Below are 27,508 nucleotides of genomic sequence, written 5' to 3' on the forward strand. Positions count from 1 at the left end.
AATGAAAAGACTGAGTCTTAAGTATAAATTATTTCATCAAGCCAGTTATTTTCATGTGCCTGCACCTGCGATTGTTTTTCACAATCAACTTATATATTGTTATTATAAGAAGAGACTAGCAATCTTTCTGGGAAAAAATTCTAGAGTGATATTCAAAAGGGATCAAAAGTTCCAGTATAATGGCTAGAAAAAGGAAAATAAAGTCATCACCTAAGAAATCTATGTGCTTCTAGAGTTTCAATCTGACACCACTAAACACAAGGATAATGCAGTCTGATGAATTAGTAAAGTTTTTTTTATAATTCAAGTCATTTAAAGCTAGATATCCAAAAACATGGGGAATAATGCCTAATCTAGTCTTATACTGATGAAAATGAGCCACTGTGGCTCAAAGGATATGGTTTCCTGGCAAAGAGCTTAAACTTCCTGTGTTTAATATGCAGAATTTTTCCTTACCTTACACAAGAGGACTGTATTAAGATGTATGGATGACATGAGCTAATAAGTAGATAAACTTTGGATGCCTTTTCAATTGTTACTTGGAAGAACATTGTGACAAATCGTTCAAAAGACAGAGGAGGGGCAGAAAAATAATAATCTGATATTTCTCCATAATTTAAAGGAGTTTTTACTTCATTTCATTCCATCACATGGAGAAGGGCTGTTTCTTCCATAAAGAGGAGAGAGAGGGGTACCTTGGTGGCTCGGTCGGTTAAGTGTCCGACTTCGGCTCAGGTCACAACCTCATGGTTTGTGGGTCGAGCCCCATGTTGGGCTCTGTGCTGACAGCTCAGAGCCTGGAGCCTATTCAGATTTTGTGTCTCCCTCTCTTTCTGCTCCTCCTCTGCTCATGCTTTGTGTGTGTGTCTCTCTCTCAAAAATAAGTAAACATTCAAAAAAAGAGGAGAGAGAGAGAATGACAAACCTTGCCAACAATTTTAACTTTTATGTTACTGAAAAATAGGTAATACAGTCTCTTCAATTATTTACCTGATTTTGTTACACTCCCTTATCTATACATATGGATGATTCTATAGCTCAATAGAAAATATGCACAGACAGGTAGAAGAATAAACCTTAAACCTCCAGATATTAGCTAGTTGTAGATTTGATAAAGACTGATGCAGAAGAAAGTTAAACTTTCATGTAAAACAGGACTTATGACATCCTCCTTGAACATAAATGCAGTTTCTGACATAAAAATAACCCAGCTACCACTCTTCCTACCAACACTTAACTTTTATTAGAGGCCCCATAGTCACTACAACCAAAAACTGACAAATAAGAAACACAGTAAATTAAAAGAAATGGAGCTTCTAAATAATTTGTGGCTTTAGTGGGGAGGAAAGAAAGCAGCTATGAGAATGAGGACAGCGTAGGAAATCTGAACCCATAAGTGAATCCCCAGAGAGATCCTGGAAACTCTCAGCTAAAAGAGGGTAAAAATCTTCCCTACATAACTCGATCTTTTTTTTTTTTCCTTCATGAGGTTGCTGTCCAAAATCTCAGTATTTGAATTAATGGTTCCTCTTTCAAAATTACAAACATCCTCAAAAAGAGGCTTATTGGTTATAAGTCACTCCACTGGCATGGATGCCTTTAGTCAGATGGCTTTGCTACCAAATGCAAATTTAAGGGGAGGAGAGAAGGAAGTAGATAGGTTTGGAATTGGAAATAGTTCGTTTGGAGTGAGGTAGAATTACATGAGAGCTGACTGGAGCAAGGCAGGTAGCATAAGGACACAGGGGGTCAGCAGATGGAATAAAAAGGATGCTAAGGCACAAATTCACACTTTTCCTCCAAAGGTTGCCTACATCCATGAAAGGAGAGAAAGTTTCTTTTCCATTTTTTTTCCTTTTCCTCTTCCCTTCTGAATTGCTCTTACCACACTACAACATGGGTAAAAATCACTTTATGTGAGTCATCGTAACATTTTCTAGAGAAAAATTAGTCCCAAATTCCAAAGAATTTCTTAAATGAACTTATTCTGTACGTAGGGTTGAGGCACAACCCAAATTTTACAATGCTCTCTCTGATGAACAAAATAAATATGAGGGATGTAAAACAACACAATCAGAATCAATATACCTAAACAGGAACTATTGTCTCCAAGGAATTCCTATAGAAGACTAAACACTAACTTCAGTAAAGCTGCAGTCATTCTAAATACTTCTGGAACTCTTTGTTTATTATTTGTTTGTTTCAACCTGTAGCAAACCCTTTAGCTAAAATGACAGCTTGCCTACATTTTAAAAATAGGAATTAACATTACGTGCAACCTAAAAGTTATTGGGATCTACAGCAAAGTTAACAATGATGAACGAAATGCTTTAATCAAGCTAAGTAAAACAGTATTCGTTTTCATGTTTAAATCCACAACAAGGTTTGAATGGAGTGTGGTAAGAAAAACTATTAAATTTACTATATGGATATAAATATATATAAATATAAATGCATAAATTGGTTCTAAAGGCTTTCACACAGTTTATGGTATGCAAGAAAATTCTTCCTTTCTAGGTTCATACTACATTATGTAGGTTTTAGTTCTACAAAGACACATTATAGCATGTATATGAAAATGCTTTATGAAGCCTTTTCTGAAATATATTATGAGTTACTAATTTGTTTTTCTCATTCTAAGCTATCACTCATTTTTTGCCCCACAGGTAATTAAGGCACTACCTCTAAATTTACTTTATCCAGTTTAATTTTTTTCCCCATCAAAAATTTTCTAATCTCATATCACTTTTTGTTAAAAAATTACTTATTTTTTCACTTGGGTTCTTATGTTTAAATACATTTGTTCGATGAGGTCTTCTTAGCGATAATATCTGCTATTATTTTTATAATAATTACTACATCTACCATAATCACTGAAATTATCAATTTTTCAATTTGAAATAACAGCTGTTTAATTTTTTTATCTTAAAAGCAACAGGGACAAATCTTAATAATAAAATGTTTTTCTTCCAGTGTTATAATCAAAATGCTTACTGCCCTGCACTGTCACAAAGATAACCTCTATCAGAAGTATTATTTTAGGATACCTATGATCACTATAAACATGTCAAAAACAACCTAGGTTTCTATTGGGATCCCTATTTTTCATTATTCATACCAAACGGGTGATTATGGTAACATCTCTAAATTTACCTCAAAACAAAAGAGCAGAATCAGCTCATGACCTTGAGAAACAGACCTTGCTTATAGTTACTATTTATGAACACAAACCACCAAGACCTTTAAAAACAAATCAAACCATTTGATATTTTGACCAACTATAGAACTGAATTATACAAGAAAATAGTAAGTCATGAGCAAAAGCCCCATTTTCACTCAAGCAGTGTGTTGGATCATATAATTCTGTGATCACGGTTTTGTTTTTAACAGCCTTGCATTAAAGCTAATCATTATGTATCTTAATGCTGCCATAATCAGTCATCCATGAAAAACACCTATTAAGACATTAGTATCTTAAGAATGCAAATTCAGTTGCAATGCCTCCTAACCATGAATGTGTAACTCCTTGTTTTCATTATTCAAATCGTTCCTTTTTAACTCAAGGACACCACAGCAGAATTAATTTGAAAAATTTAAACCTCCAATTAGTTTAGTCAACTGACTGTTCAAGGAAGAAATGCCTGGTTGCCTAAAAAATTTCTAACTAGACTGAGCAAAGCAGTTTAAATGTCAATAATAATTCTACAAAGCAAGCCTCTTGTAACAAACCATTTGATAGCTGTGCCCACTTTTGAATATCTAGCCAAAAATGCTTAAAATTAATTTGACTGGCATATCCAAAATATGTTTAGTAGGTAATGTGTCTGCACCACAGAATCAGTATGTAGACACATAAAGAATTTGTGACTATTTAACCACCCACACATTACAAGTGGTCAAATTTTTATTTTCCTCTTCTTTGCACCCAGTTGGTTTCAGAGGAAGATATTATCAGGATGCAAGGAAAAGAAAGCCTAGAACAGTGGTGAAAAGCTGAGTGACTCCTTGGTGAAAGATTCAAAAAGCCTAAAATAGCATAAATAACTTTGACATAATCAAATTAGAAGCCCTGCAGAAAATACTGAAGAGACCAAATGACATTAAATGACAGTCTGATGGATTAGTTTAGCCGTTAGTTAAACTAATCTAGACAGGAATCAGATTATATCCAGGAGACTACTTAATTGCATTAGAAAATGAGAAAGAAATGAAAACAGTGAGTTGTAATGGTAGAACAAACTTTGCAGAAAAGATGAGTGGAATGCAAAAGCAGCTATTTCAAAAACAATAAAATAATTTCTAATAGAAATTTTACCTTGTCATAGTCTAAAAATCTACCATATTATTATAATTAAACTTATTTTTCTTACGTACAAGTAGAGATACACAATTAAAAGTATATCATTGCAATTGTCAGCTAATTTAAATGACATTTCTTTCATTAATATACTGTGAAACTATGTATACTCACTGTAATTGCAAATTAAGATATTCTGTAAAGTAAGAAAAACAGGGATTCATATAACAGTGATTTTATAACACTACCTTTTCTTCTTCCTCTTTTCTTTCCTTTTCAGCTTCTCTAAATCTTTCTTAGCTAGATCTATAATTTCAATGGTCTCTTTGTCTGAGGACAACACAGTAGGAGAGAAAGCTGATGATCCACTGAAATACGGTGATCTCGCTGTGGCTCTCGTCAAGTTTTTTCGAAGGTTCTCATTCACTGCTTCGCTTTCTAATAATTTTGCCCTAGTGAATAAAAATATTTAAACAAGAAACATTTCTTATTGTAGTAATAAAATTCATAGCATAAACTTTACCACCTGCATTGTTTCTAAGTGTATGGTTGTGCAGCACAGTAACTCACACTGTTGTGCCACCATGGCCACCATCCATCTCCCGAACTCTTTCAAACTCTTTCATCTTCTTCAACTACCCATTAAGCATTAACTCCTCATCTCCCTCTCCTCCCAGCCCCTCACAACCACCATTACACGTTCTGTCTCTACGAATCTGACTACTCTAGGAATTGATCGGGGAACATTTTAAATATGCTGTTTTGTATGCCAAAAAGTTTTCCAAAACGTATTTCAACATTGCTACAAGCTAGCATTTTTTAAAATAAATGTGCTCACAAACATTAATGTTTAGGATTTTTTTAATTCCCTGAATAAGTAATTATAAATTGGAAATAACATTCTTAGTGCTCAAAAGTGCCAATGGTAATGAGATTAGTTGCATTCTGGCCAGTAGGCACTAGAGACCTTGCTTTGTCAACCCATCATTTAAACTTAAAATCTACAAGCGGCATGGTCCCCCTTCTTTCAGTTCCTCATTCATCATGCTATAATAGCATTTCCAAATCTTTGTAAGGAATAGTTAGTCAAACTTGCCCCTAACTGGCTGAAAGACATCTGGCTCCTAAACATGGTGTGGGAAAAGATGGTATCTCCAAGGAAACCTGAGTTTGATAATTGAAAACATTCTTTTGTTTGTTCAAGCAGTTCTAACAATGACAGGAGAATAATGTATGTTCTGTCAGTAATATGCAAAAAAACACAGAATGATGAGATTCTAAAAGAGCTGGACTCTTGAAACAAAAAGGGATTCCGAGTCCACTAGACCAGTCCTTTATTTCTATTTCATTTAAACGATCAAGAATATAATTATCTACTTCAATATAATAGATTTCCAAGGTCAATTTGGCACAAGGGTGATTGACACAGGGCTGGAAGGAGAAAGTACTATTACTGTATCTGTGTCAAAACTATATTGCAAAGCACTTTTACCATATAATCAAGTATTTCAGAGAAATATGCTAGATTAATTTGCAATTGTAAGCTCTATAAGACATAGTCAGCTCTGTGCTTTTTCACTGTCTACCAAAATTATTCATGACTGCTGAATTCAGCTATAAATACAGTGTACATACGTCAGTGAATATATACTTGAAATCAGTGTCTGGTGTCATATGTGAGCAGAATAACAATACAATATTTTAAAATGGTTAAGTTTCTGTGTACAAACTTCCAGGTTAAATGATCTCAAAGTTATTTTAAGGAAAATTCTGAATATGATGGTGTCATGTTTTTATTTAAGAGCATAACCTAACTATAAGAAGCCAGTTTAACTATAAAAACTCAAAGTCAAAATTTACACTTTTCTGTATTTTTAATATAGCCCAGGTACATAATAATGAATGTTAAGAATAAATGAAAATATAATAAGTTAGCTATCAATAATGTCCTGCCTTGTATCGGTTCATTCTTACAATAATCGGCCAAGTTCTTTTTTGTAATGATCTAAGGTTTGCATTAGTGGGCGTATACTCAATGCTTCTTCAATGCTTGTACTGATAAAAGCTGAACCCCTTAGGGACCAACTCCACAAAGCCCATGACACATTAGCAGAAGTTCCCTTGGGGCTTTTTTTTATAGCAACTCTCTCTTTCCTTCTCTTTGTCTTCCCACTCACCAACCCACCCTGCTGCCTGCATTTCATTTAATAGGAAACCAAGCAGTCAGTCATAAGGGGAAGTATACGGACCCCTTTAGGAAGGAGCAGACAGAGGGTTTGCATCTCAGCTCTGTAACTCACTTGATCATGGACTACTAGTCTTTAAAAGCCTCTACTCTTTCCTTAGTAAAATGGGAATGAAAGTAATACATTTCCCTACCAGAATGATAATGTATTTAATGAATAATAACTATTGTTATCAAAAAGTTGGAAATGATATAATTATCAAATAGTAGATTAGTTAAATAAATCGATTACAATGACAAAATAGGACCTCATGGAATCATGCAAAAATCATGTTAAAAAATTATTTAACAGCATTTAAAAATGTTCATAATATCTTGTCACATTTCATAGAAAAGATAGCAAAAGAATATATCTACCCTGATGTCAATCTTGCTAAAGAATGCATTGAAAAAAACACTGAAGAGATATATCAAAATGTTAACATCAGATCTACCAGATGGTACCAATATGGATGACTTTTTTTTATACTTTCTTATCTTCTCAAAACTTTCTGCAAAAATTTTAAACCCCCCAAAACCAAGAATTAATTAATTAGTACCCATTATTATTTCACAACAACTAATGGGACATGTAAATTTATTAGAAGGAAATTAGTATTGTTTTACAACTAGAATAAAATTTAAAATATAAAATATAAACATTCCCAAGTGGCAAAGCATCAACATAAATGCACATTATGTTAAAGGAGTTGTGAATAAATGGCTTCTGAAGAAAAAGTTTTGAAAGAAATATGGATTAGAGTTGGAATTAGTAGAAAAAACACGGTATGAGAACTTGGACCATGTTAGACTGTGAAATCCTGTTCTTTCATTTGAGCCCTATGATAACTCCTGGAGACTAGCAAGTATTACTTTATTCTTAGAGATGAACAAACTAAAGCTCAGAGATGTTAGGTAACTTGCCTAAGGTCACACACTTATTAATAAATAGAAGCTTAAATATCAACCCAGGTAATCTCATTTAAATTCAAAGCTCATTTATGCTTATTCCATACATCCATTATTTTTAAATTGTAAATTGCAGTCTTGTAATTCTAGAAGACTACCCTCAGGAGTGGGATACACCTAATTAAAGAGCCATCAAAGAATTCTGGATAAGCACAACAAACTATTAACTTACACCAAGAAAGATTTGATCACTGAACTCAGAGCCTGAGAGTCATCTCTGTTTTCTAAATGGCTTAAAGAATGGTTTAAAAAAGGAAGATATTAGATGTTGTATTTAGCACTGGATGGAGTAGAAACGATTCTGTTTTATAGGAAATAATGACACTAGTCAAGCCATTTGTCTTAAAGTGAAATCTAGGTTAGATATTTCCTTAGAAGAGAAGAAACCTGGGTGGCTCAGTTGATTAAGTACCTGCCTTTTGATTTCAGCTAAGGTCATGATCTCACAGTTTTGTGGGTTTGAGTCCTTCGTCAGGCCCTGTGCTGGCACCATGGAGCCTGTTAGGATTCTCTCTCTTTCTCTCTCTCTCTGCCCCTCCTCAACTTGTTCTGTCTCTGTCTCTCTCAAAATAAATAAATTTTAAAAACTTTAAAAAAAGAAGAAGGAGGAGAAGAAGAAACAGAGCACAAGAACCAGAGCTTAGAATTAGCCTTAACAGTTGACCAGTGCCAAAGAAATAAAAGAGATAAAGAGAAGCAACCTAGAAAGAGAAAGAGAATCTTCAAGAATTCAAAGAGATATCAGTTATGTCTCAAGGAATGGTAAAGACGGGGTCTACAGAGTGAGATCAGAAAAAAGGTTTTGGGAAATAGGCAAGAAAGAGCACTGCCAACACAGGATAGAAACTGTAAGTCCAGATTAGCTACTTACTAGGACCCAATGCCCCAAAAGTCTCCACCAAAAAGGTAAACTTTAGAGATACATATTTACCAAATAAAAGTAACAGTTATTTGAGTAACTTTACAACCACATCAGATATCTTAGTTGTTTTCACTTTTTTTTTTTTAAAGAGAGAAAGAGAGAACGCAAGGGGAAAGGGGGAGAGAGGGAGAGAGGGAGAGGAAGAGAGGGGGAGAGAGGGAGGGAGGGGGGGGAGAGAGAGAGAGAGAGAGAGGGAGAATCTTAAGCAGGCTCCACGCTCAGTTCGGAGCCTGACACAGGTCTCGATCCCACAACCCCGGAATCATGACCCAAGCCAAAATCAAGAGTCAGATGTTCAGTCAACTGAGTCACACAGGCACCTCTGTTTTCACTTCTTTAAAACACTTAAGGGATTCAGTGTGCCTTGTGGTGGCAGAAACAATGGAAACAGCACTTGTTTCTGAGAATCTCTAAAACAGCTCAAAGGAAAGAGAAAGAACACACGAATACAAGATGGGACAGTGTTAGGGTGGCTGTGAAAGATGATATCCACTTGGTCTGGTCACTTGGTTATTTTCTGCAAGTGGGTAGCAGAAATGAGATCTGAGCTCCTTAGATGCTCTCCATGGAGCTTTACTTCAAGAGAAAGTAGCTCAGCCATCACAGCGGACCATGGAACCCGACAATATTATAGAAATGAGTTGTGTCCCTGACCTGCTTTCTGACCTGTAGTACCCAAGTCTGAATTCAGTGGTCTTCTCCACATTCCCACACCAGGCATGGGTGTTCTTTTCACTAATTTCTGTCATTCCATTTACTATTTATGTAAGTCGCCCCACCTAGACTGTAAACTCCTTGTTAATGTCATAGTTGCTCAGTCCATGGCATGGTGCCTCACATACAGTGAGCATTTGTACTACGTTGTATAAACTGAGTGTTGGAGGAGCCTCTGTGTGTGCCAGAGAGGCAGGAAAATTGGTCAGGATTCAATAAGTCACACACAAAGAACAGCTGGAGAAGTAGAAAAGAACAAGAATAATAACAGATTTTAAAAATTAGAAATGACTTATTTATGCTGACCATTCCCAAATGGCAGGGAAAGAGGCACAGGGAGTGAAAGCACCAAAGGTAACCTCACAGATATGAGTTATGCCCATCCTGTGTGTCAGGTTGGGTAAGCTCTCAACGAGAAGAGGATAATATAGAAAGAGAATATGGGAAGAGGAAGGAGAAAAGCAGTTTGGAATATAACATTATGGGAAAGATAAGTACCTATTCTCCTAAAGTTAACCTCATCAAAGGGCTGTGATATCACTGTGAACAGTTACTAAGCAATATGCTTAACACACAGCAATACTGCTACACTGCAAAGCCCAAAACATGTGCATTACATATTAAGAACATGAACTGCACCTGAGATCTTCAATTTCTTTGATGTAACTGTGAATCATATTACTAATCTCCTCATTCCCTTCACCTGCAAGATAAAATATGAACTTTAGAATTTCCTTTAAATTAAAAACTTCAACAAAACAGAATAGGAGAAAAGAAAAGTTATGGAAACAAAACAATAATGCTTTAATATACAATTCATACAGCAAATTTCCTACTCTTAATGACATAAGCAGACAATAAAATAATATTATTAAAGCAAAGGGTACATTTTGTTTCTTCAAGAAACGATTTGTATTTGTATTATTTACAAATTAAGTATTTAACTTAAAATCTCAGACTGTTTATACACAGTTTGATATTTCTACTTTAAATATTCCAAGTAATTAATGACCACAAAGAATATTCCCTGCTCTCCAAGAGTTAATCCCTCATTCATCCCATTTTCCACACATACCTGCTCTGGCAAGAACCTGGTTGGCCTGATCACTAACAAGCTGTGTGATTCTGGTCCTCAATGCATCAACTGTCTCTTGCATGGCTTTAATTCTTACACGCAGGTTATTATTTTCAGTCTGTAGCATAGCATTCTCATGAAACATGTCATTGATGCTTTCCACACCTTCCTCGTCAATTATTCTTTTACCCTAGAAAAGGAAAACACTTCCTGGTTTGTTGAGGGGTCTTAAACATACAAGAGTTTTGTTTAAGCACTTTTACAACGAAGAGCCCTTTTGTTTTAGCAGCCTCAAGGCAAAAGAGACCTTTTTCCCTCTATTACATCCCTCTGTGGTACATTTGTCACTAAGAAAGTGATGAAATAAGAAGGCTTTTGAAACAAGAGGTTGGTCAGGTTGATACACTGAACAATAATAAAGGTCACCCACAAGGAAAACTAAAGAATTTGATCTCCAAAAGGAAGGAAGTCACTATTTTGATAGACAAGAGACTCCAGAGACATATATGTACAAGCCATCACAAAAAGACACCACTGCATTTGCAAGATCTACCACAAAATGCAAAGTCAAACCCATTCACTCACTGTTTTGTATTCCATGAGTTCCATCTGAAGGCGTGTGATCTCACTACGAAGTGCATTGATTTGCTGACTAGCTCTGTCCTGATTGACCATCACCTTGTTCTTGATATTTCTAGCCCGATTGGCGTATTTCAGGGTATTTAAGGTTTCCATAAAATCTCTGTCTGAAGGGCTAACACATGCTATCATGATTGTTTGGCTGGAAGTTAAAAAGAATAATTCGGTTTACAGATAAAAGTAAAATGCTGAAATAAGCATTTTTTTAATATCCTGACATTTGAATAGTATTTTCTCTTTAGGATACCAAAAGATTGATACTACTACCTTAAAAATAAAAACAAATTTAAAAGCCCTCATGCCTTAAGACTATCTTAAGGAAAAAGATTTTTTACTTAGGTAAAATTGGGGGAAATGAGGTTTTATTATCATTCTTTTACCCAAAATACTTTGAGAAAGTATAAGTGCATATATTTCACACCTCTTTACAAAATATTTCTGAAGCAATGCAAACAAATCGTTCTAAAAGTCAACCTACCCATAATATGACAAGTAACATTCAAAAATCATTTATTTCATTACTTACTTCATATTTCAGGATTTTATATTTTTATTCTTTTTTTTTACTTGCAGTGGTTTTTTCAATGTTTATTTATTTATTTTGAGAAAGAGAAGGAGAGAGAGCACAAGTGGAGAAGCAGCAGAGAGAGAGAGAGGGAGAGAGAGAGAAGCCCAAGCAGACTCTGCACTGTCAGCACAGTGCCCTATGTGGGGCTCAATCTCACAAACCATGAGATCAAGACCTGAGCCAAAATCAAGACTCGGATGCTTAACCAACTGAGCCACCCAGGTGCCCCCATTTTTATTCTTTTTATTTAATCACTGGTATACTGATTTTTATATTAGTAAAGAAATTTACATAAAATAATATCATCTGAACAAGAAGAGTATTTAGTATATCCACATGTTTTACAATATAAAACCTCATTTGTAACTGAGTGGTCAAAGTTCCTTGAGTTTTCAGCTAGATTACACAGAAAAAAAAAATGGAAAAGTGTACTTTATGGTCATGATGAATTACTTTGCCAACCAAATAATACTATAGTGAAATGCTTGGTATGCCCAGCTATTATGTCTGTTAATGAAACAGACATGGCGATTATAATAAACACTTCACTGGAAAATGTATAGGAACTGCAGTTAAGGAATTACTTCACCCACCTGGGTAGGAAATGCATGCCTATCAATTCTAACCTGTAGCCTCTTGGTCTGCTTCCACTCCCACCTTCCCCTATAAATCTCAACATAGCACTCATAGTAAACCTTTTAAAACAGGCTCCCTTCCACCTATCCCTTTCCCTTTGTCAATGCTTGTTCATCTTTATTTACTCTTACTATTATTCAAGATTCAACTCGGGTATCATCTAGTCCAAGAATTCAATCCTCAGCCTACTCTCTTTCTTTTCTTCATATCCTTTGTGTATCTCTTTTTTGTTGATTTTATTATTATTTTACTTAAATTTGATAGACCCCAATCCTTAGACCCTAAACTGCTAAAGGATAAGGGTCAAGGTTTGTTGCTCAGTATACATTGTGTAACAATGGAACCTAGTAAGTCATTAGTAATTGTGATGTGTGTCACATATACATAATGTTTACTTATTGGAGGTCAGAAAGTTAAAACAATTTGTGCATCTCTAGCTCTTTCTTTTGGTGAAGAAAATAAGGTAATCAAGCAAGAGTGATGGTTACAGACACTGATTAGAGAGCATGACTACTCGAAGTGCAGTCCCAGTTCGGTGCCAGTATGAAAATTATTTGTTACATGTTCACAATACATAAAGAAATTGAGAGTAAACATTTTAGACTTTTACAACATTTGAACTTGCTGTAATCAATGATGGTATATTGAATGGAATTCAAGTGTGTTTGAACATACATGGTAAGTCATAAATGGGCAAGCTGAGTACAATCATGAACAGCACTAACCCACCACAAATTGAGGAGTGGGATAGAAGAATGTCCCCTTCACAAATATTTTATGAAGCACTGGGATCAAGTGCTCAAGAAAAATGGTGAAAACCAGTAATGAGAGGGTCTAAGATCTATTATATAAGGAAAAGATCACATATTAAATAAAATCCCAAAGATACAAATTTCAAGAATGGTTGTATTTATGAAAAATTCAAAGAAAACATTAAACTTGTTTATTTTTAAAGTTTTTTAAAACCACAACTCTGTTTTAAAGGAAACCATATCACTTGAATAGATTATTATGTTATATATTTTATATATTATTTTATCATGTCATATCATATACATTAGGGAGGAAATACATCACAGTATTAACAGTAGTTACTTATAGGTAATAGAAATATAATTTATTTTCATTTGCTCTTTATATTTTTCTGTATTTTTCAAAATTTTTCCTATAAATTTGTGGTAATGTTATATTAAACATTATAAATTTATGAAAGCCAGCTTTGGTTAAAAAAATAAGTCACTAAATTATACACATAAATAGATGCAACTTATTCCCAAAATACCTTTGATCTAATTTTTCTTTAAAAGTAATTTGTACAGGGACACATGAGTGGCTTAGTTGATTGACATTCTGACTCTTGATTTCAGCTCAGGTCATGATCTCACTGTTCATGGGATTGGCCCCACATCAGGCTCTGTGCCGAGAGTACAGAGCCTGCTTGGGATTCTCTCTCTCCACGCCCCCCACCCCTCCCCCCGGCTTCTATTTCCCTCTCAAAAGAAATAAATAATAAACATTTTTTAAAAAGAGTAATTTGGGGGCGCCTGGGTGACGCAGTCGGTTAAGCGTCCGACTTCAGCCAGGTCACGATCTCGCGGCCCGTGAGTTCGAGCCCCGCGTCAGGCTCTGGGCTGATGGCTCAGAGCCTGGAGCCTGTTTCCGATTCTGTGTCTCCCTCTCTCTCTGCCCCTCCCCCGTTCATGCTCTGTCTCTCTCTGTCCCAAAAATAAATAAATGTTGAAAAAAAAAAAAAAATTTAAAAAGAGTAATTTGTACAAACTTTACAAAACAAAGTTATTCTGGGGGCGCCTGGGTGGCGCAGTCGGTTAAGCGTCCGACTTCAGCCAGGTCACGATCTCGTGGTCCGTGAGTTCGAGCCCCGCGTCGGGCTCTGGGCTGAGGGCTCAGAGCCTGGAGCCTGTTTCCGATTCTGTGTCTCCCTCTCTCTCTGCCCCTCCCCCGTTCATGCTCTGTCTCTCTCTGTCCCAAAAATAAATAAACGTTGAAAAACAAAGTTATTCTGTTCACTAAGCCTTATACAAAATATAATGCTTTTACTAGAAGTTCAACCTCAAAAATTTAATCAGGAATTGAGGCTCACTAAGGATAGACTTAGAAGGGGTCTTTTCTACTGGAGTTAGCACTCAGTATGGAAATGGGTGGGGGATATCTGAGACTGTAGGCAATCTGTATTTAGCTGCAGCCAATCTGAAATTCCAGAGGAATTCAAGGCCCACAGTGCAAATATCTCAGACTGCTTACAGGGCAAGCAAAGTTTCAGAGGTACTGAAGTACTTGAAAGTATTGAAAATTATAAGGGGAGGACATTTATCATCTCCGCTTTGTTTTACAGCTAAGAAATAAATATAGGAAAGAGCTACAATTTAGCAAACTTGAAAAACTTCTATTTGGCTGAAAAAACAAAAACTGGTGTCTTAAGACCCAGAGTGATACTAAAGGTCAGCCTAAGAATATAGAGGAAAAGAAAAATACAACAAAGGAAGCAATATTGCACCCATACACAGAATATGCATGGAGACAAATGAGGTTAAGACAATGCAAACACTACATAAAAGGAAGACATATAAAAATAATACTGTTGAATTCTATAAAACAAAACTTTACTCCTAAATCTACATAGATTTAACATTATCAAAACTCTCTGAATAACAGTTGTTCAAAAATGAAGCTTGAAAGTCTAATTACCAGGTCATTTTACAGCATCTAATGATCTTTCCAATAAATGTGTCAGACCATTGAAAACATTGAAGCTTCACTGTGGTTGTCTGTAACTTGTTGATTTACACTATGATTAAACTGAAATGCCAAAAATGCTTCCACTTGTAAAGCAAACATGTTAATATTTATGAAAAGGAATGAATTACCAGAAGAATGAGTTTAGCTGATGAAACATATCAGAATGATGCAAAGTATGGAAAAAGGAATGTCAGTGATACTGGCAAAATTAATAAACAGCAAACATCCTGTACTTCATTCAATTAACATTAAAACAGGTTTTCCACATGTAAAGAAATACCAAATTTTAGAAAACTTTGTAAAAAGTATCAATATTTAATTACTTTGTAATTACTTAAAAGACAGCATTTACTTTTCAACAAAATTTTATTAGGCTTACAAGCCAAGTGACTTGGAATAAATTACTCAACCTCTCTGGATTTCAATTTCCTTTTCTGTAAGATAGGAACAGTAACACTACCTCAGGGGATGTTATTAAGGATTCTGTGAAATAACCACATACAACAGGACTCTCGCATTTTAGGTATTTACACATTATTAGTTCCTCATTCTATTAATTTGCTTTATAATAAAAACGATCGTCACAAATCATCTTACAAATTTACTTTAAAATTAATGAGTAGTTGAAATTCAGGAATATGGAGGATAATCACTTTTGCATACCTATTCCCCCCGAGGGAATCCTGCAGCAGTCTTGTCAGTTTAGAATCTCTATAGGGCACATGGGTGGCCCTCTTGCTCTTATCTCCCAGTGCACTTATTACATTGCCAAGTGCCAACTAAAACAGAGAGAGAGAAGAAAGTGATAAAATTTTAGTAATTATAACACCTTTAAATAAAAAAGCTTATAGAGAATAATGCAGAGACAGAACTAAGAACATCTATGTTTGGTTTTGTTTCACATTTTGAATTTTGAAAAATGAAGTATACTTCCAAGTTTTCTATATTAACTACTAAAAACTGACACCACTCAAAATTTAGACTATAATATACCTATAGCTCACAAATACTTAAACTTCTACTCAGAGATTTTCTTTAAAAATAGAAATGTTATAAAATTGGTGACGAATAACCATCCTTAGAATTATAAGAGCATCAGATTGTATCCCCAGAAAATCGTCAATTCATGTTTCAAGTTGTTCTCAACTCAATGAAGAAATGAAGTGTTTAGTTAGTTCAACAGATTCATGAAATGTTCTTATTGTAATATAGCTTCCTTATGGTAAAACAAAATCTTCTTTAACCATAACAAAAATATCAGTATGATTTCTCTGAACAAGGTGTTCCTAACACAAGTATAGCTGTCTTAAGAAATACAATGAATCTATGTGCTAAGCACCCAATATTTTAAAAGTAGGTCAAATTATTGAACTGTCTAGTCACACCTCCTGCCACTCCTACTGTTTTTCTTACTGCACTAAAACTAAACTAGCACCTACAGCATAAGCACTATCCTCCACTTTGGTCACACCCGCCTTCAGTAAGGCAAAGAGCCATAACCATGTCTTTGTCAGAGCCAGTGGATCCTGCAGAGACCAACATCAGTATTACATTGAGTCTTACAGGCCCTTTTCCAGAGAAGCTTCAGTTTTAACCACTGGCCACACTGGAACTCTACCAGATATACCTGAACATGCTTCAGTGGCCTAAACAGGAAAAGAGATCAACGACTTTTGTTTTTTCCTGACCCCACAAATGGCAATTCCACTATGTATTTATTTCCTAAGAAATTCAGATCAATACGCAAAGTCCAGGATCCAGGTGACTCCCTTTCACACAACATTCAACCATATGATGGAAGCATCAAGCTGGGTGTTGGGAGTTTGGAGGTCTGGCTCTCTTTACTCAGCCTTGGTTGTTAATTTCCACACCAAGGGGTGCAATCACTAGCAAAATAGGACCATCTGATTGGAGTCCCCAGCTCTAGAAAGGGAGGGAAAGAAACAATGCAGAAAACACAGAACCCGATGCTGTCTACATCACAGAAATTTAGGGATTCTATTACATTTATACAGGAACAAATGTCCATTTTATAATGAAGTCAACAGGAAAAGATTTATTATACAAAAACCTGCCATTAAAACTTTTTCTTCCATATAACAAAAGCATTATGCTAGCACACACAAGGTGCTTTGCAACCAAAAACACCACTAGGTGGCATGGTATTAAAACTAATTCCTATATAATCTAGGGAAGTTCTCATTTTAAAAACAATCATTACTTTAAAAAAAATTGATTGTAATTCCCAAAATAAAGTGACTGTCATAAATGTTAGCAAAAACTTTAATACTGAATATTAAAATATTAATTTTGACAATAAATTTTTAAAGTTGGAAAGAATTAATTTTTTTTTTAATTTATTTATTTTTGAGAGACAGAGAGACAGAGCACAAGTGGGGGAGGGGCAAAGAGAGAGGGAGACACAGAATCAGAAGCAGGCTCCAGGCTCTGAGCTGTCGGCAGAGACCAAGATGGGGCTAGAACCCATCAACTGTGAGATCATGACCTGAGCCAAAGTCGGATGCTTAACGCTTAACCGACTGAGCCACCCAGGGGCCCCTAAAGGTGGGAAGAATTTTCAAAATCATTTTCACTATATGTATTCTTTTCTGCATATATGGCATAAAACTTAACCCCACTAAATTTACACACATGAAAATTAGCAATGTTTTTTTTTAATTTTTTTTAATCTTTTTTTAATGTTTATTTTTGAGAGAGAGAGAGAGAGCCTGAGTCAGGGAGGAGCAGAGAGACAGAGAGAGAGAGAGAGAGAGAGAGAATCTGAAGCAGGCTCCAGGCTCTGAGCTGTCAGCACAGAGCCCAACATGGGGCTTGAACTCTCAAACTGTGAGATCATGACCCAAGTCGAAGTCAGACACTTAACTGACTGAGCCATCCAGGCGCCCTGAAAATTAGCAATGTTTTGAAGAAAAAAAGCTTATAATGTGAGGAGATCAGAATTCAGTATATTACTCTTAAGTTTATAAGTTTACTGTCACTTTCATTTCTCAGCTCAGTGCATGAAGGATTTCCACTTGGGTATTATGTATTACAAAAGGGGAAAGGACAATAGAAAAGCCCTGATATATTCTCAACACAAAGCTGTAGTCTCAGTCTTACAAGTCCACAGTTGATGGAAATGCCTTCTTTTGCCCTCTCGCCTGTAGCTCCAGTACGCTTCAGTCTTTCTGATCCTGCCAGATCAACAAAATGGAACTTTGCAGTCAAGGTTTCAAATTCATTCATCTGTGATGATTCAGAAATCACCTTATTGTCAGTCACATTTTCCTGCAATTGAGGAATATAATAAAAAATATTTTATTAATGTGACACTAAATATCCTCCAACCCCACCTTGCCCTCATTAAACATATTATATATTAAATAAGTTAAATATAAATATATCTCTAATACATATAATATTCAAAAATAGGCAAATAGCCAAATAAATGTAAGTGCAAAAAGGCACTTAGAAGCCTAGACAAAGGTAGAAAGGAGCTTGACAATCAGAAACCAGCTCATACGAACTGAGGCTTTGTTTATGTTGATGAAGAGAAACCTGTAATACACAGTCCTCAAAAGGAAAGGGTCTCAGATGACTACATCCATCACCATAAAGCCACAGCTTGCTTTACGGTAGCTGCAGACACATACCAATTTTTTATTTCAAAATCTTACACAGTTGGCCAGCTTCAGTTTGAATAGGATCAAAGACATCTCATTAGGAAAAGGAACTATTAGGGGCGCCTGGGTGGCTCAGTCGGTTGAGCATCCGACTTCAGCTCAGGTCATGATCTCGCGGTTTGTGAGTTTGAGCCCCACATCGGGCTTTGTGCTGACCACCCGGAGCCTGAAGACTGCTTCGGATTCTGTGTCTCCCTCTCTCTCTGCCCCTCCCCCACTCATGCTCTGTCTTGGAAAAAAATAAATATTAAAAAAAATTTTTTTTTAATTTAAAAAAATTAAAAAAAGGAAAAGGAACGATTAGCCAAACTAAATTTGGTTCAAGTGTACTCTCCTGGGATTTATGTGGATGTTTAGGAAAACGAAGCCTGCAAGCTTAAGAAATTAGAACTAAAAACTCACAGCATCCATCTGGGGACACATTCTGGTTTGACACAAGTGAATGGTAAATATGGCATGTGAACGTGAGCTCTGAACATTCATCTGGGTACTAGCAGTGGTCCGGGATAGAGCACCCAGTTTCAAACACTGCATCATCTGGAAAAGGGAAAGACAGATTTTATTTGAACAATCTTTAAACATGATACCATATGATCAGAAATCAGAGCTACTGTCCCAAACCTACCATATGATTTTCATATTATTTCAGTTACAGGCACTTTTTGAGCTGAACTTTATAGTATAATAGTGTATTATTTTTTTAATAGGAGAAAACACTGAGATTCCATTGTTTGTCATTTGCTGACATTTGCAGCTTCTATTCCAAAACTGTTACAGAAGAACACTTTGGAACAAACTGAGCAACAACTTGAATTATTTAGGCCCTTCTGTATCCTCTCCTGAAATATTTTTTCTGTAATTTTTCTTAATAGTTTCCCTTTAGAAACCATGATATAGTCCTACATATGTAGCAGCAATAGGTACAAAAAAATTGGGGTCTCATTGTCCACCTTCAATGATCTAACTCTCTTTCTCTGTCTGTGAAAGAAAACTTTCTCTGTCTTAGATTCTTTTGATGCTATAATAAATGTACTGACTTTACCATAACCGTGACATTTTATATAACAAAATCCTGATATAAATTGGATACAAATATTGGAAAAGAAGACAAGACTTTAACTCCATATTACATATAAGGATACAAATTTCATATCCTGATCTTAAGCAAACTAGCAATAAAGTTGATATCAAATAAAATTAAATATGCTCTATTTTAACTTTAACATAAATGTCACCTCTGATTCTGTATTCACAGTACGTGTTGTGACTCCCACAGTATAAATTCCTCCAGTTGAATCTTCATGAATTCTTATATTTGATTTTTTATTTTTTGCATCAATATCACGAGTGGTATCAAATAAGTCAAGAACCTCTTCATTATATAGCTACAAAAAATATTATAAGCTTAATTTCAGCAGAAATTGCCTCATGGTTAGTAACATACAGTGCATATCTTTCAAACATATCTTAGAATGTCTTCATAATAACATCTCTCCAAAATAACACATAAAAATAGTACAAATAAATAAATAAAATAAATATAATACAAACAAAAATTTGTGTTATTATTACAAATACAAATAAGTGCCAGATTTCCTTATAAGAGTAAGAAAAGTAAATGACTTAATCATGACTAATGAGTTGAAGACTAGCTAAAATGATCTATTAATCATTTGCAAGAGATAAACAAATATTTATAAATACAAGTAAACTTAGAAATACCAAATGCAGAAAAATCCTAGGCTTAGGGAAATTTTTAAGAATTTTTACTACTTCAGTTAAAAATATTTCCTGTTGCCCTACCACATTTCTTACTGTATCTAAAAATTAACACTTAGTATTTTTCTAAGGTCAGCAATATTAGTGTTTCTGTATTAATAGTGGCTAAGAAGATTGAACCACAACCTTAGAAGAGGACTCATTCACCTACTTTTCTAATGATATGCTTAAAGTCACAATGCCTAACAACATATTGGAGGGTGAAAGGGAAGACACAAGAATGCTATGTCTTTTTGTTTTCCACTATTTATTACCTTTCTTTTCACAGAAATACATAATGTAAATAATTACATTATTCTTAGTTTTTACTAAATTGGGATGTCCATTAAAACCAGCAGTAAGATAACTGATGTTAAATTTGAATTACATTTTCTATTTTGTGCTATATAATGCTGAACAATTTAATTAATGATCAAAATGATTAGCTCAGGTAATCTAGACTAGAACTAGACTAGAACCCTCTTTGGACCGAGCACCTAGAATTATAATGTTGCCATCCACCTAACTGCAATAGTGCTCAAATCCTAGATGTCCTCTTACTGTCATGTCCCTCCCACCACACTAGACTGCCCTAAATTAATCGAAACCTGCCCCAATCTGTGGACATCCTAGCAGGAATACCAGCTTTTGCAGCCCAGCTAGTGCTATAGCCTGAATTCACTATTCCACACACCTTCCCTCCTTTTTAGTCACTGAATTCCCAGAGCTTTGTGAGCCTACCTACAGTATAACAGTAATTATAAGATAGAGTCTGAAATAAACAATATTAATTGTTTTATTGTATGAACACAGGTCAAGTGTTTATAATTTTTAATACTAACATGAATACTTATTACTTATTATCTATTGTTACTACTACCTATTACTACTACCTATTAGTTTACTCAGATGTCATTTATCAAGCACTAAGTGTCAAATACTATACTACAAACTGGGAGTATAAAATCATAAGGGCTATGGTCTTAAGGATAAGATGTAAAAGGAAACTAATGACACACTTAGATTATTACCTCTAAGAATTGGGCATTCACTTTAAAATCTGGAGGAGGAAGCCCGTTTTTAATTGCAGTGTGTTTTTTTTCTTCAATACTCTTGAAAAGGTGTTTAACAGCACGAGAAATAATACCCTGTTCTTCCTCGATGATGTTAACATCAAATCCTGTTCCCATTGTGTATGTTTTTCCAGCTCCAGTCTGAATAAAAGAACAGAACAAAGAAAAATGCATGCTTAGTGTAATAATATAACTTAAAGAAACAAAACTAAAAACACAACTGAACTGACACTTCTGCGAAGTTATAGCTTCTATGAAAATAATTTGGTACTTACCTGTCCGTAGGCAAAAACTGTAGCATTGTATCCTTCAAAACAACCTTCAATTAGTTTTTCTATACATTGAGTATAGATCTGCTCTTGCTGAGAGTCAATGTCAAACACATAATCAAAAGTAAAAGCTTTATCTTTCCCTAGGAAGACCTGAGGTTCTCCCGGTGTGACAGATGTACAAATATGGCATCCTTCAATCTTCTCTTTGGCAAGTTGTGGTCTTATTCTGTAAGAAATAATCAGGAAAAAAATTAATTAAAATGAATTGGAAAAAAAACTGGAAAAAAAAGGACTTAAAAGTTTTTAGCCAAATATTTTATTTCCATTTCATTTCATTTCATTTCATTTCATTTCATTTTTTGAGAAAGAGAGAGAGACAGAACACAAGTGAGGGAGTGCAGACAAGGAGACACAGGATCTGAAGCGGGACATGATCTGTCTGTGCTAACAGCTCAGAGACTGACGCAGAGTTCAAACTCTCGAACTGGGAGATAATGACCTGAGCCAAAATTGGACGCTTAACCTGCTGAGCCACCCAGGCGCCCCCAACCAAATATTTTTAAAACACTAATGTAATCTACTACTGTTCCTTCAGTTGAAAAGTTTAAATAAATTAAATTATACTGAGTCTATTTCAGAATGAGTTACTTGACAATCCCCAAAAATCATGAACAAGAATAAAATTAATCTTAAAATTAAATACTTTTGTGGGTGAACACTTTTCCATAACTCTGTAATAGGTAAAGACTCAGTTAAATAAATTCTGCCTCCAAAATGCTGTGCCTTGTTGTTTTTGATTTAAATTTCTTCTCTTTATTTCCAGGGAAGACAATACCCAAAAGTGAAAAATTAAAAATATAATCTTTATCTTGATGCTCTTGACTTGTCTTTTTTGCAAATTCCTCACCAATGGTTTCCAAACTTATTTAACCACTTCCTTCTGTCAGCTTAACATCCTGAAGCACACTCCCCCAACATATATGTATATATATTCATAATAAATGATATGCATGTACTGTATTGATATATCACGTATTATGACATACACAAAAGCAGAATTTTGTAAAGAAAGAAATTAAAAAGGAATATAAAGAGAAGTTCCACTATCTTCTCTCCAAAACCCAGTGAATCATCAAGCACATCTCCTAGGGTATCCTCCCACTATTGGGAAAACCACAGCATTATACCCACCCGACACCCACCCCCATCTGCTCCAGATTCTAGGACCCTCCTCTTCTGCTTCTCTTTCTGATTTCAAGGCCTATTTTCAAAGAAGAAAAGTAAAGATGGTGATATGTTGCTAACAGAACAAACCAAAATATGGCCCTATTATATTTAATCTATAAAAGGGACTATCTTGGACATATACATCACTGACTTACTGTACCTAGGTTTTTTAAAAGGTTCCTATTTGCCATGATGAAAGAGAAGCAGTTTAAGGAGAAAGTAAAGACAACCAGCAATGGAAAACATAAAATGATAAAGACAGACCAAAGAAAGGATTTTAAAGGAATCTGGTTCCACATTCTTATTTTTTGAGATCTGAGTTTGTTTTTGTTTTTGTTTTTTAAATGGGGTCAATAGAAGTGGAATGGGCTCATCAATTTATTAGATAGAAATAAAACAAAACATAAGTCCAGATTGCCTAAATTTTAACCCTTTCAGGTTCATCAGGATAGAAGGTCAATGGAATGATAGGGAAGATAATAATGAGAAGGGACTGAATTTCTGCAACCTTGGTTATCTAAAATAGAATTCCATACTACAAAAAAAAAAAATGTGCTAACAATACATTTATGTTTTTTTTTTTCTTTCCTCTGTGATAATGCTATTCTTTTTTCATCAAGTCTTCAATTTCACTTATTTGTTTTAATGGAACACAATAATCAACATGGAGCTGGCTAGATACCGTAGAAAGAACAAGAGAGTAGCCATTAGAAGATCTGGATTTAACTACTTCTGTCACTCCACTGCTATCATGCAGTCTTTCTCTCAGAGCTTCAATTTCCTCACCTGGGATAGAAACTATAATTTCCAAGGTTTCTTTTAGATCTAACACTATTTGACTGCAGGATACTGTATTATTAAAAAGGGGGAAAGGAAAATAATATTTATGTACTGCTATAAAAATAAAATGATATAACAAATTAAAAAGGGGTTTCTTACATGAAGCTACAACCAAAAACAGCTAATGTAGTAGTAGCTTTGGCTTCTTGGTTCCATGTTTTCTTGATGAGTGGTCTCTTCTTTCCAAACTCTTTTTTTCCTATCTTACTTCATCCAATCATGGTATGAAAACTGTAACAAAATCCCCAACCTCCTTGGGAGAATCACCATCCTGACTGCTGCCAAGCTAAAAACAGGAGAGTCAACCTCAATTACTCTCCCTTTCCTATTCCATCTACTTAATTGATCTCCAAGAACTATTAATTATCTCTGAAATAGTTAAGAGCCCACCAATTTCTTTCCTTCCCCATCAACACCACCATTATCTCTTACTTGGATTATTGCAAGTCTCCTCACTAGCCTGCCTATGTCAATTCTTTCCCCCACCAATCTGTTCTACATGTTGCAATATCAGTGATATTTGTAAAATATGAAGTTGATCAGGTCACTACCTTGCTTAAAATCATTCAGTACATCCCTAAATCCCTCTGCGGTCTCTCCTCTTGCCATGCTTCATCTCTGAAATAAAGGATTTGGTTGTCGATAGTGGTGGCAGTGATGGCTTATTTTTAACCAGTTTTACTAACAAGCTATGCTCTCTCTACCTTCAAATATACTGCTCTCTTCTCCTGGACACTTCCCCAGCCTCTCAATTCCTAACTCCTTTTCCAGCCTGAACATCACATGTTTTCAGTCTCTATTTAAATTTCACATCTTTGGAAAGCTCTTGCTCCTTGCATTCCAACATAAAGTCATACATGAACAGAGGCTTTCTCTCTAGACCTCATGCCCCCAGGACTCTGCTTTCCCCCTTCTTTATAGCAGTTCTGTGAAGCTTAACAAATCCCATGTAATAAAACAGATAAAAATAAACACAAACTGTCTAAATGAAAATGAGCACTGGGCTACTATCTGAAATCAGTGCCTCATAATTTTAAGTAAATTATTATAACCATAGGCTAACTTATTTGGCTATTGAGATACTTTTAATTTCATTTTAACATAACAAAGGAATGTAATGCTATTTGAATTGCAGATATGACAGCCAATTTTAGAATGTCAATACCATTCAGAACTTAATCTCCTAAACTCTATTCATCTGATTCTTATCCTTGCTAATGGCAAGGAGGATTGTGTTTGAAGCATGAATGATATGCAGTTCCACCCATTTGCATGGGAGGGGAGAGTGGTTTTAAAAACCACCAAGTTGGGTGGAATTCTTTTCAGCTGGATCCAGGCAAATGGCAGTTTCCTGGCAAGTCTGAGAAACTCCCACCTAGAAGGGGATAGTCTCCTACACATGTAGACAATTGGAGGTTGACTATACTTCAAAGGTTAGAAATATATTCACCCTTTCAATTTCCCTTCAGATATTAGTATTTTAAACTCTACAACTCCCTAAATTTATACTCAAGTCAAGAATTCTCCCATGAAGTTCTAACCCATGCCAATTCACCTATTTTAATAATGTGAAGAGTTTGAAATTTACCCAGCTACAAACTTCAATCTCAAAACTATAATTTGAAATTATATATAAACAAAATATATCAACCCTTCTGGGAAATAACAGACTAAAAACAGAATCTGACATTTATTAAATATTTTGAAATACCTCCTTTCTTAGTATTTTTATATAAAAATAAGAACATTAAACACATTCATCTAATCCCAACACTAAGACATAATCAGTGTTAACATTTTGGTTAACATTAACACTAAGAAATAGTAACAAGGCCTTGCAGGTTTTTCAAAATGTGTATTATATAAGTAGATAACATTTGAAACTGCTTCTTAAAGAAAAACAATTATGCATAAAACCTATGTCATAAATACTTAGAGTAAGATATTCTCATAGTATATAGCAACATTATATTATAAAGACCAACAATCATGTGGGTTCTACCTATAATATTAATTTGCTAATAGAGATGATCTATCTCTATTTAGGTTTTTTTAAAAAATGATGCATTGGAAATGAATGTAGGCAGAGTAAGGCAATTATGGAAAATAGTTACAGTTTTGCTAGAGAATGTGCTTTTTTTCTTAGCATGAGGTACAGACCCTTTATCCTTTGTGGACCAATGACCAATGGGTGGGTCTGAAAGGGAAAACCCATGAAGAGCCATACAGAAAACAGAAAAGTAATTTATTGTACCTAGTTGTAAAAATTCAAGGCTTGAAACAGAATATGATACAAATGTTCATTATTTAGTTTTAAGATAAAAGTACATGAACAAATATCTCCATTTTCCCACATCTAAATTTTTCCCTTGACATACAGTTGCCTTTTAGCTTCTGCTCTCACACTCTCCTGAAACTGCTCAGAAAGAGGTACTTTTCATTTCTAAATAAAGTGGACCCTTTTTAGTCTTCATCCTACCTCACCTCTCTTCAACATTTGACCCTATTTACAACTTGCAGGGGAGGAAAAAAAATTTTCCCTCTATCCTCTTAGGTTCTACTGGCTGCAGTCCTGTAAATTAGAGTGAGAAAAGACTACTCCCCTTGGTAGTCACCAAAGGGAAAACAAACAAGTTTATTTACATATCTATTATGCATACACATGGAAATACTCAGTGATGAATAATTCAAAGAGTGGTTAGAACTTGGACTTATATAGCATATTAACAGAGGAAAAAGGACTGAGTTTCTAGGACAGCAAACAGTGGGAGAGTATGAAGAAACTAATGGAAGATAAGGGCTAACTAGCTAAGTTTGTTATGTAGGCTCCTGTGCTACCATTTCTAGTGACTAACTTTGGTCCTTCCTGTTCCAGAGGGGTGGGGGAAAACCTTTACAAATTTATTTCCTGCTTTTAGACAAATAGGAGGAGGGCAGAGATCTTTCCTTCTATCTGCTTTTTTTTTTTTTTAATTGCCTTCCACTCAAAATAATCCTTATGTCAAAGTGGCATACTTTGGGGTGGCATATTCTGTTACTCTTCATATATCATATTCCTCAAAATCTTTATCTGCAGTTGGCTTCTATAACATCTCTTCCTTTTTTTACTCATTCTGATTACTGGACCAATCTTTTTCTTTTGCACCTCATATGCCAACATCCTTTAAAATATCAGTGTTTCCTCCCCATAATGTCTTAGTTATTTAGCATGGTATCTAATATTTTCCTAATCTATATTCTACCTGTCATTCCATTTTCAATTCTAGTTACATCCAGCTATATCCAACCACTGATCATTTCTTGATCAACTTATATACTTTCATTCACCATCCCAAAGTATGTGGTTTTTGTTTTGCTTGGAATGCCAAACCTCCATCTCTCTGCACAGAAACTATTTTCCAAGACCTAGCTCAAACACCCCAAGCTTGAATTAATCTATGCAGTTTGTACATGACTTTAGAATAGTAGCTATCAAATTGAATTCTTATCGCTCTACTAGTAAATGAATTGAGGACAGATAATAGGTCTTCTTCTATTATAAAAACAAAGTAATGTAACAAACATTTATTAATGAATCCTATAAACTGGTCTAGTTAAGGGGGGAACATTTCACTACCAGGCATGTGACTATCACAATAACATTGCTACATCACTTTATTCTGTCACTAGAAACTTGATCTTGAACAGTTATTCAACCATTCTATGTCTGAATCTTCTAATCTATAAGATGGGGAACCTAGATTTAATATCCGTAAGGTCCTTTCTAACTTCAAATTCTATTTTTTAATTATTCCTTTAAGAAAGTAAAATCCTAGGGCACCTGGGTGGCTCAGTCAGTTAAGCGTCTCACTCTT

The 27,508-nt window shown here is 35.0% G+C and overlaps 1 protein-coding gene across 7 annotated transcripts in view; it reads right to left on the minus strand.

Moving 5' to 3' along the window:
- The window catches only part of KIF21A (kinesin family member 21A), a 152,242-nt gene that overhangs the window by 50,172 nt on the left and 74,562 nt on the right, over positions 1-27,508 (minus strand). For all 7 annotated transcript variants that reach the window (XM_047867707.1, XM_047867704.1, XM_047867703.1 and 4 more), the window contains exons 2-11: positions 21,591-21,813; positions 21,274-21,456; positions 19,720-19,869; positions 18,887-19,021; positions 17,922-18,089; positions 15,465-15,580; positions 10,787-10,982; positions 10,202-10,391; positions 9,766-9,829; positions 4,546-4,749 (exon numbers count right to left, since the gene is read on the minus strand). In XM_047867707.1, coding sequence (XP_047723663.1) covers positions 4,546-4,749; positions 9,766-9,829; positions 10,202-10,391; positions 10,787-10,982; positions 15,465-15,580; positions 17,922-18,089; positions 18,887-19,021; positions 19,720-19,869; positions 21,274-21,456; positions 21,591-21,813 — 1,629 coding nt within the window. The remainder of the gene's footprint in view (positions 1-4,545; positions 4,750-9,765; positions 9,830-10,201; positions 10,392-10,786; positions 10,983-15,464; positions 15,581-17,921; positions 18,090-18,886; positions 19,022-19,719; positions 19,870-21,273; positions 21,457-21,590; positions 21,814-27,508) is intronic.

This window comes from Prionailurus viverrinus, chromosome B4 (assembly GCF_022837055.1).
Source record: "Prionailurus viverrinus isolate Anna chromosome B4, UM_Priviv_1.0, whole genome shotgun sequence".
In the NCBI taxonomy this organism is placed as follows: domain Eukaryota; kingdom Metazoa; phylum Chordata; class Mammalia; order Carnivora; family Felidae; genus Prionailurus; species Prionailurus viverrinus.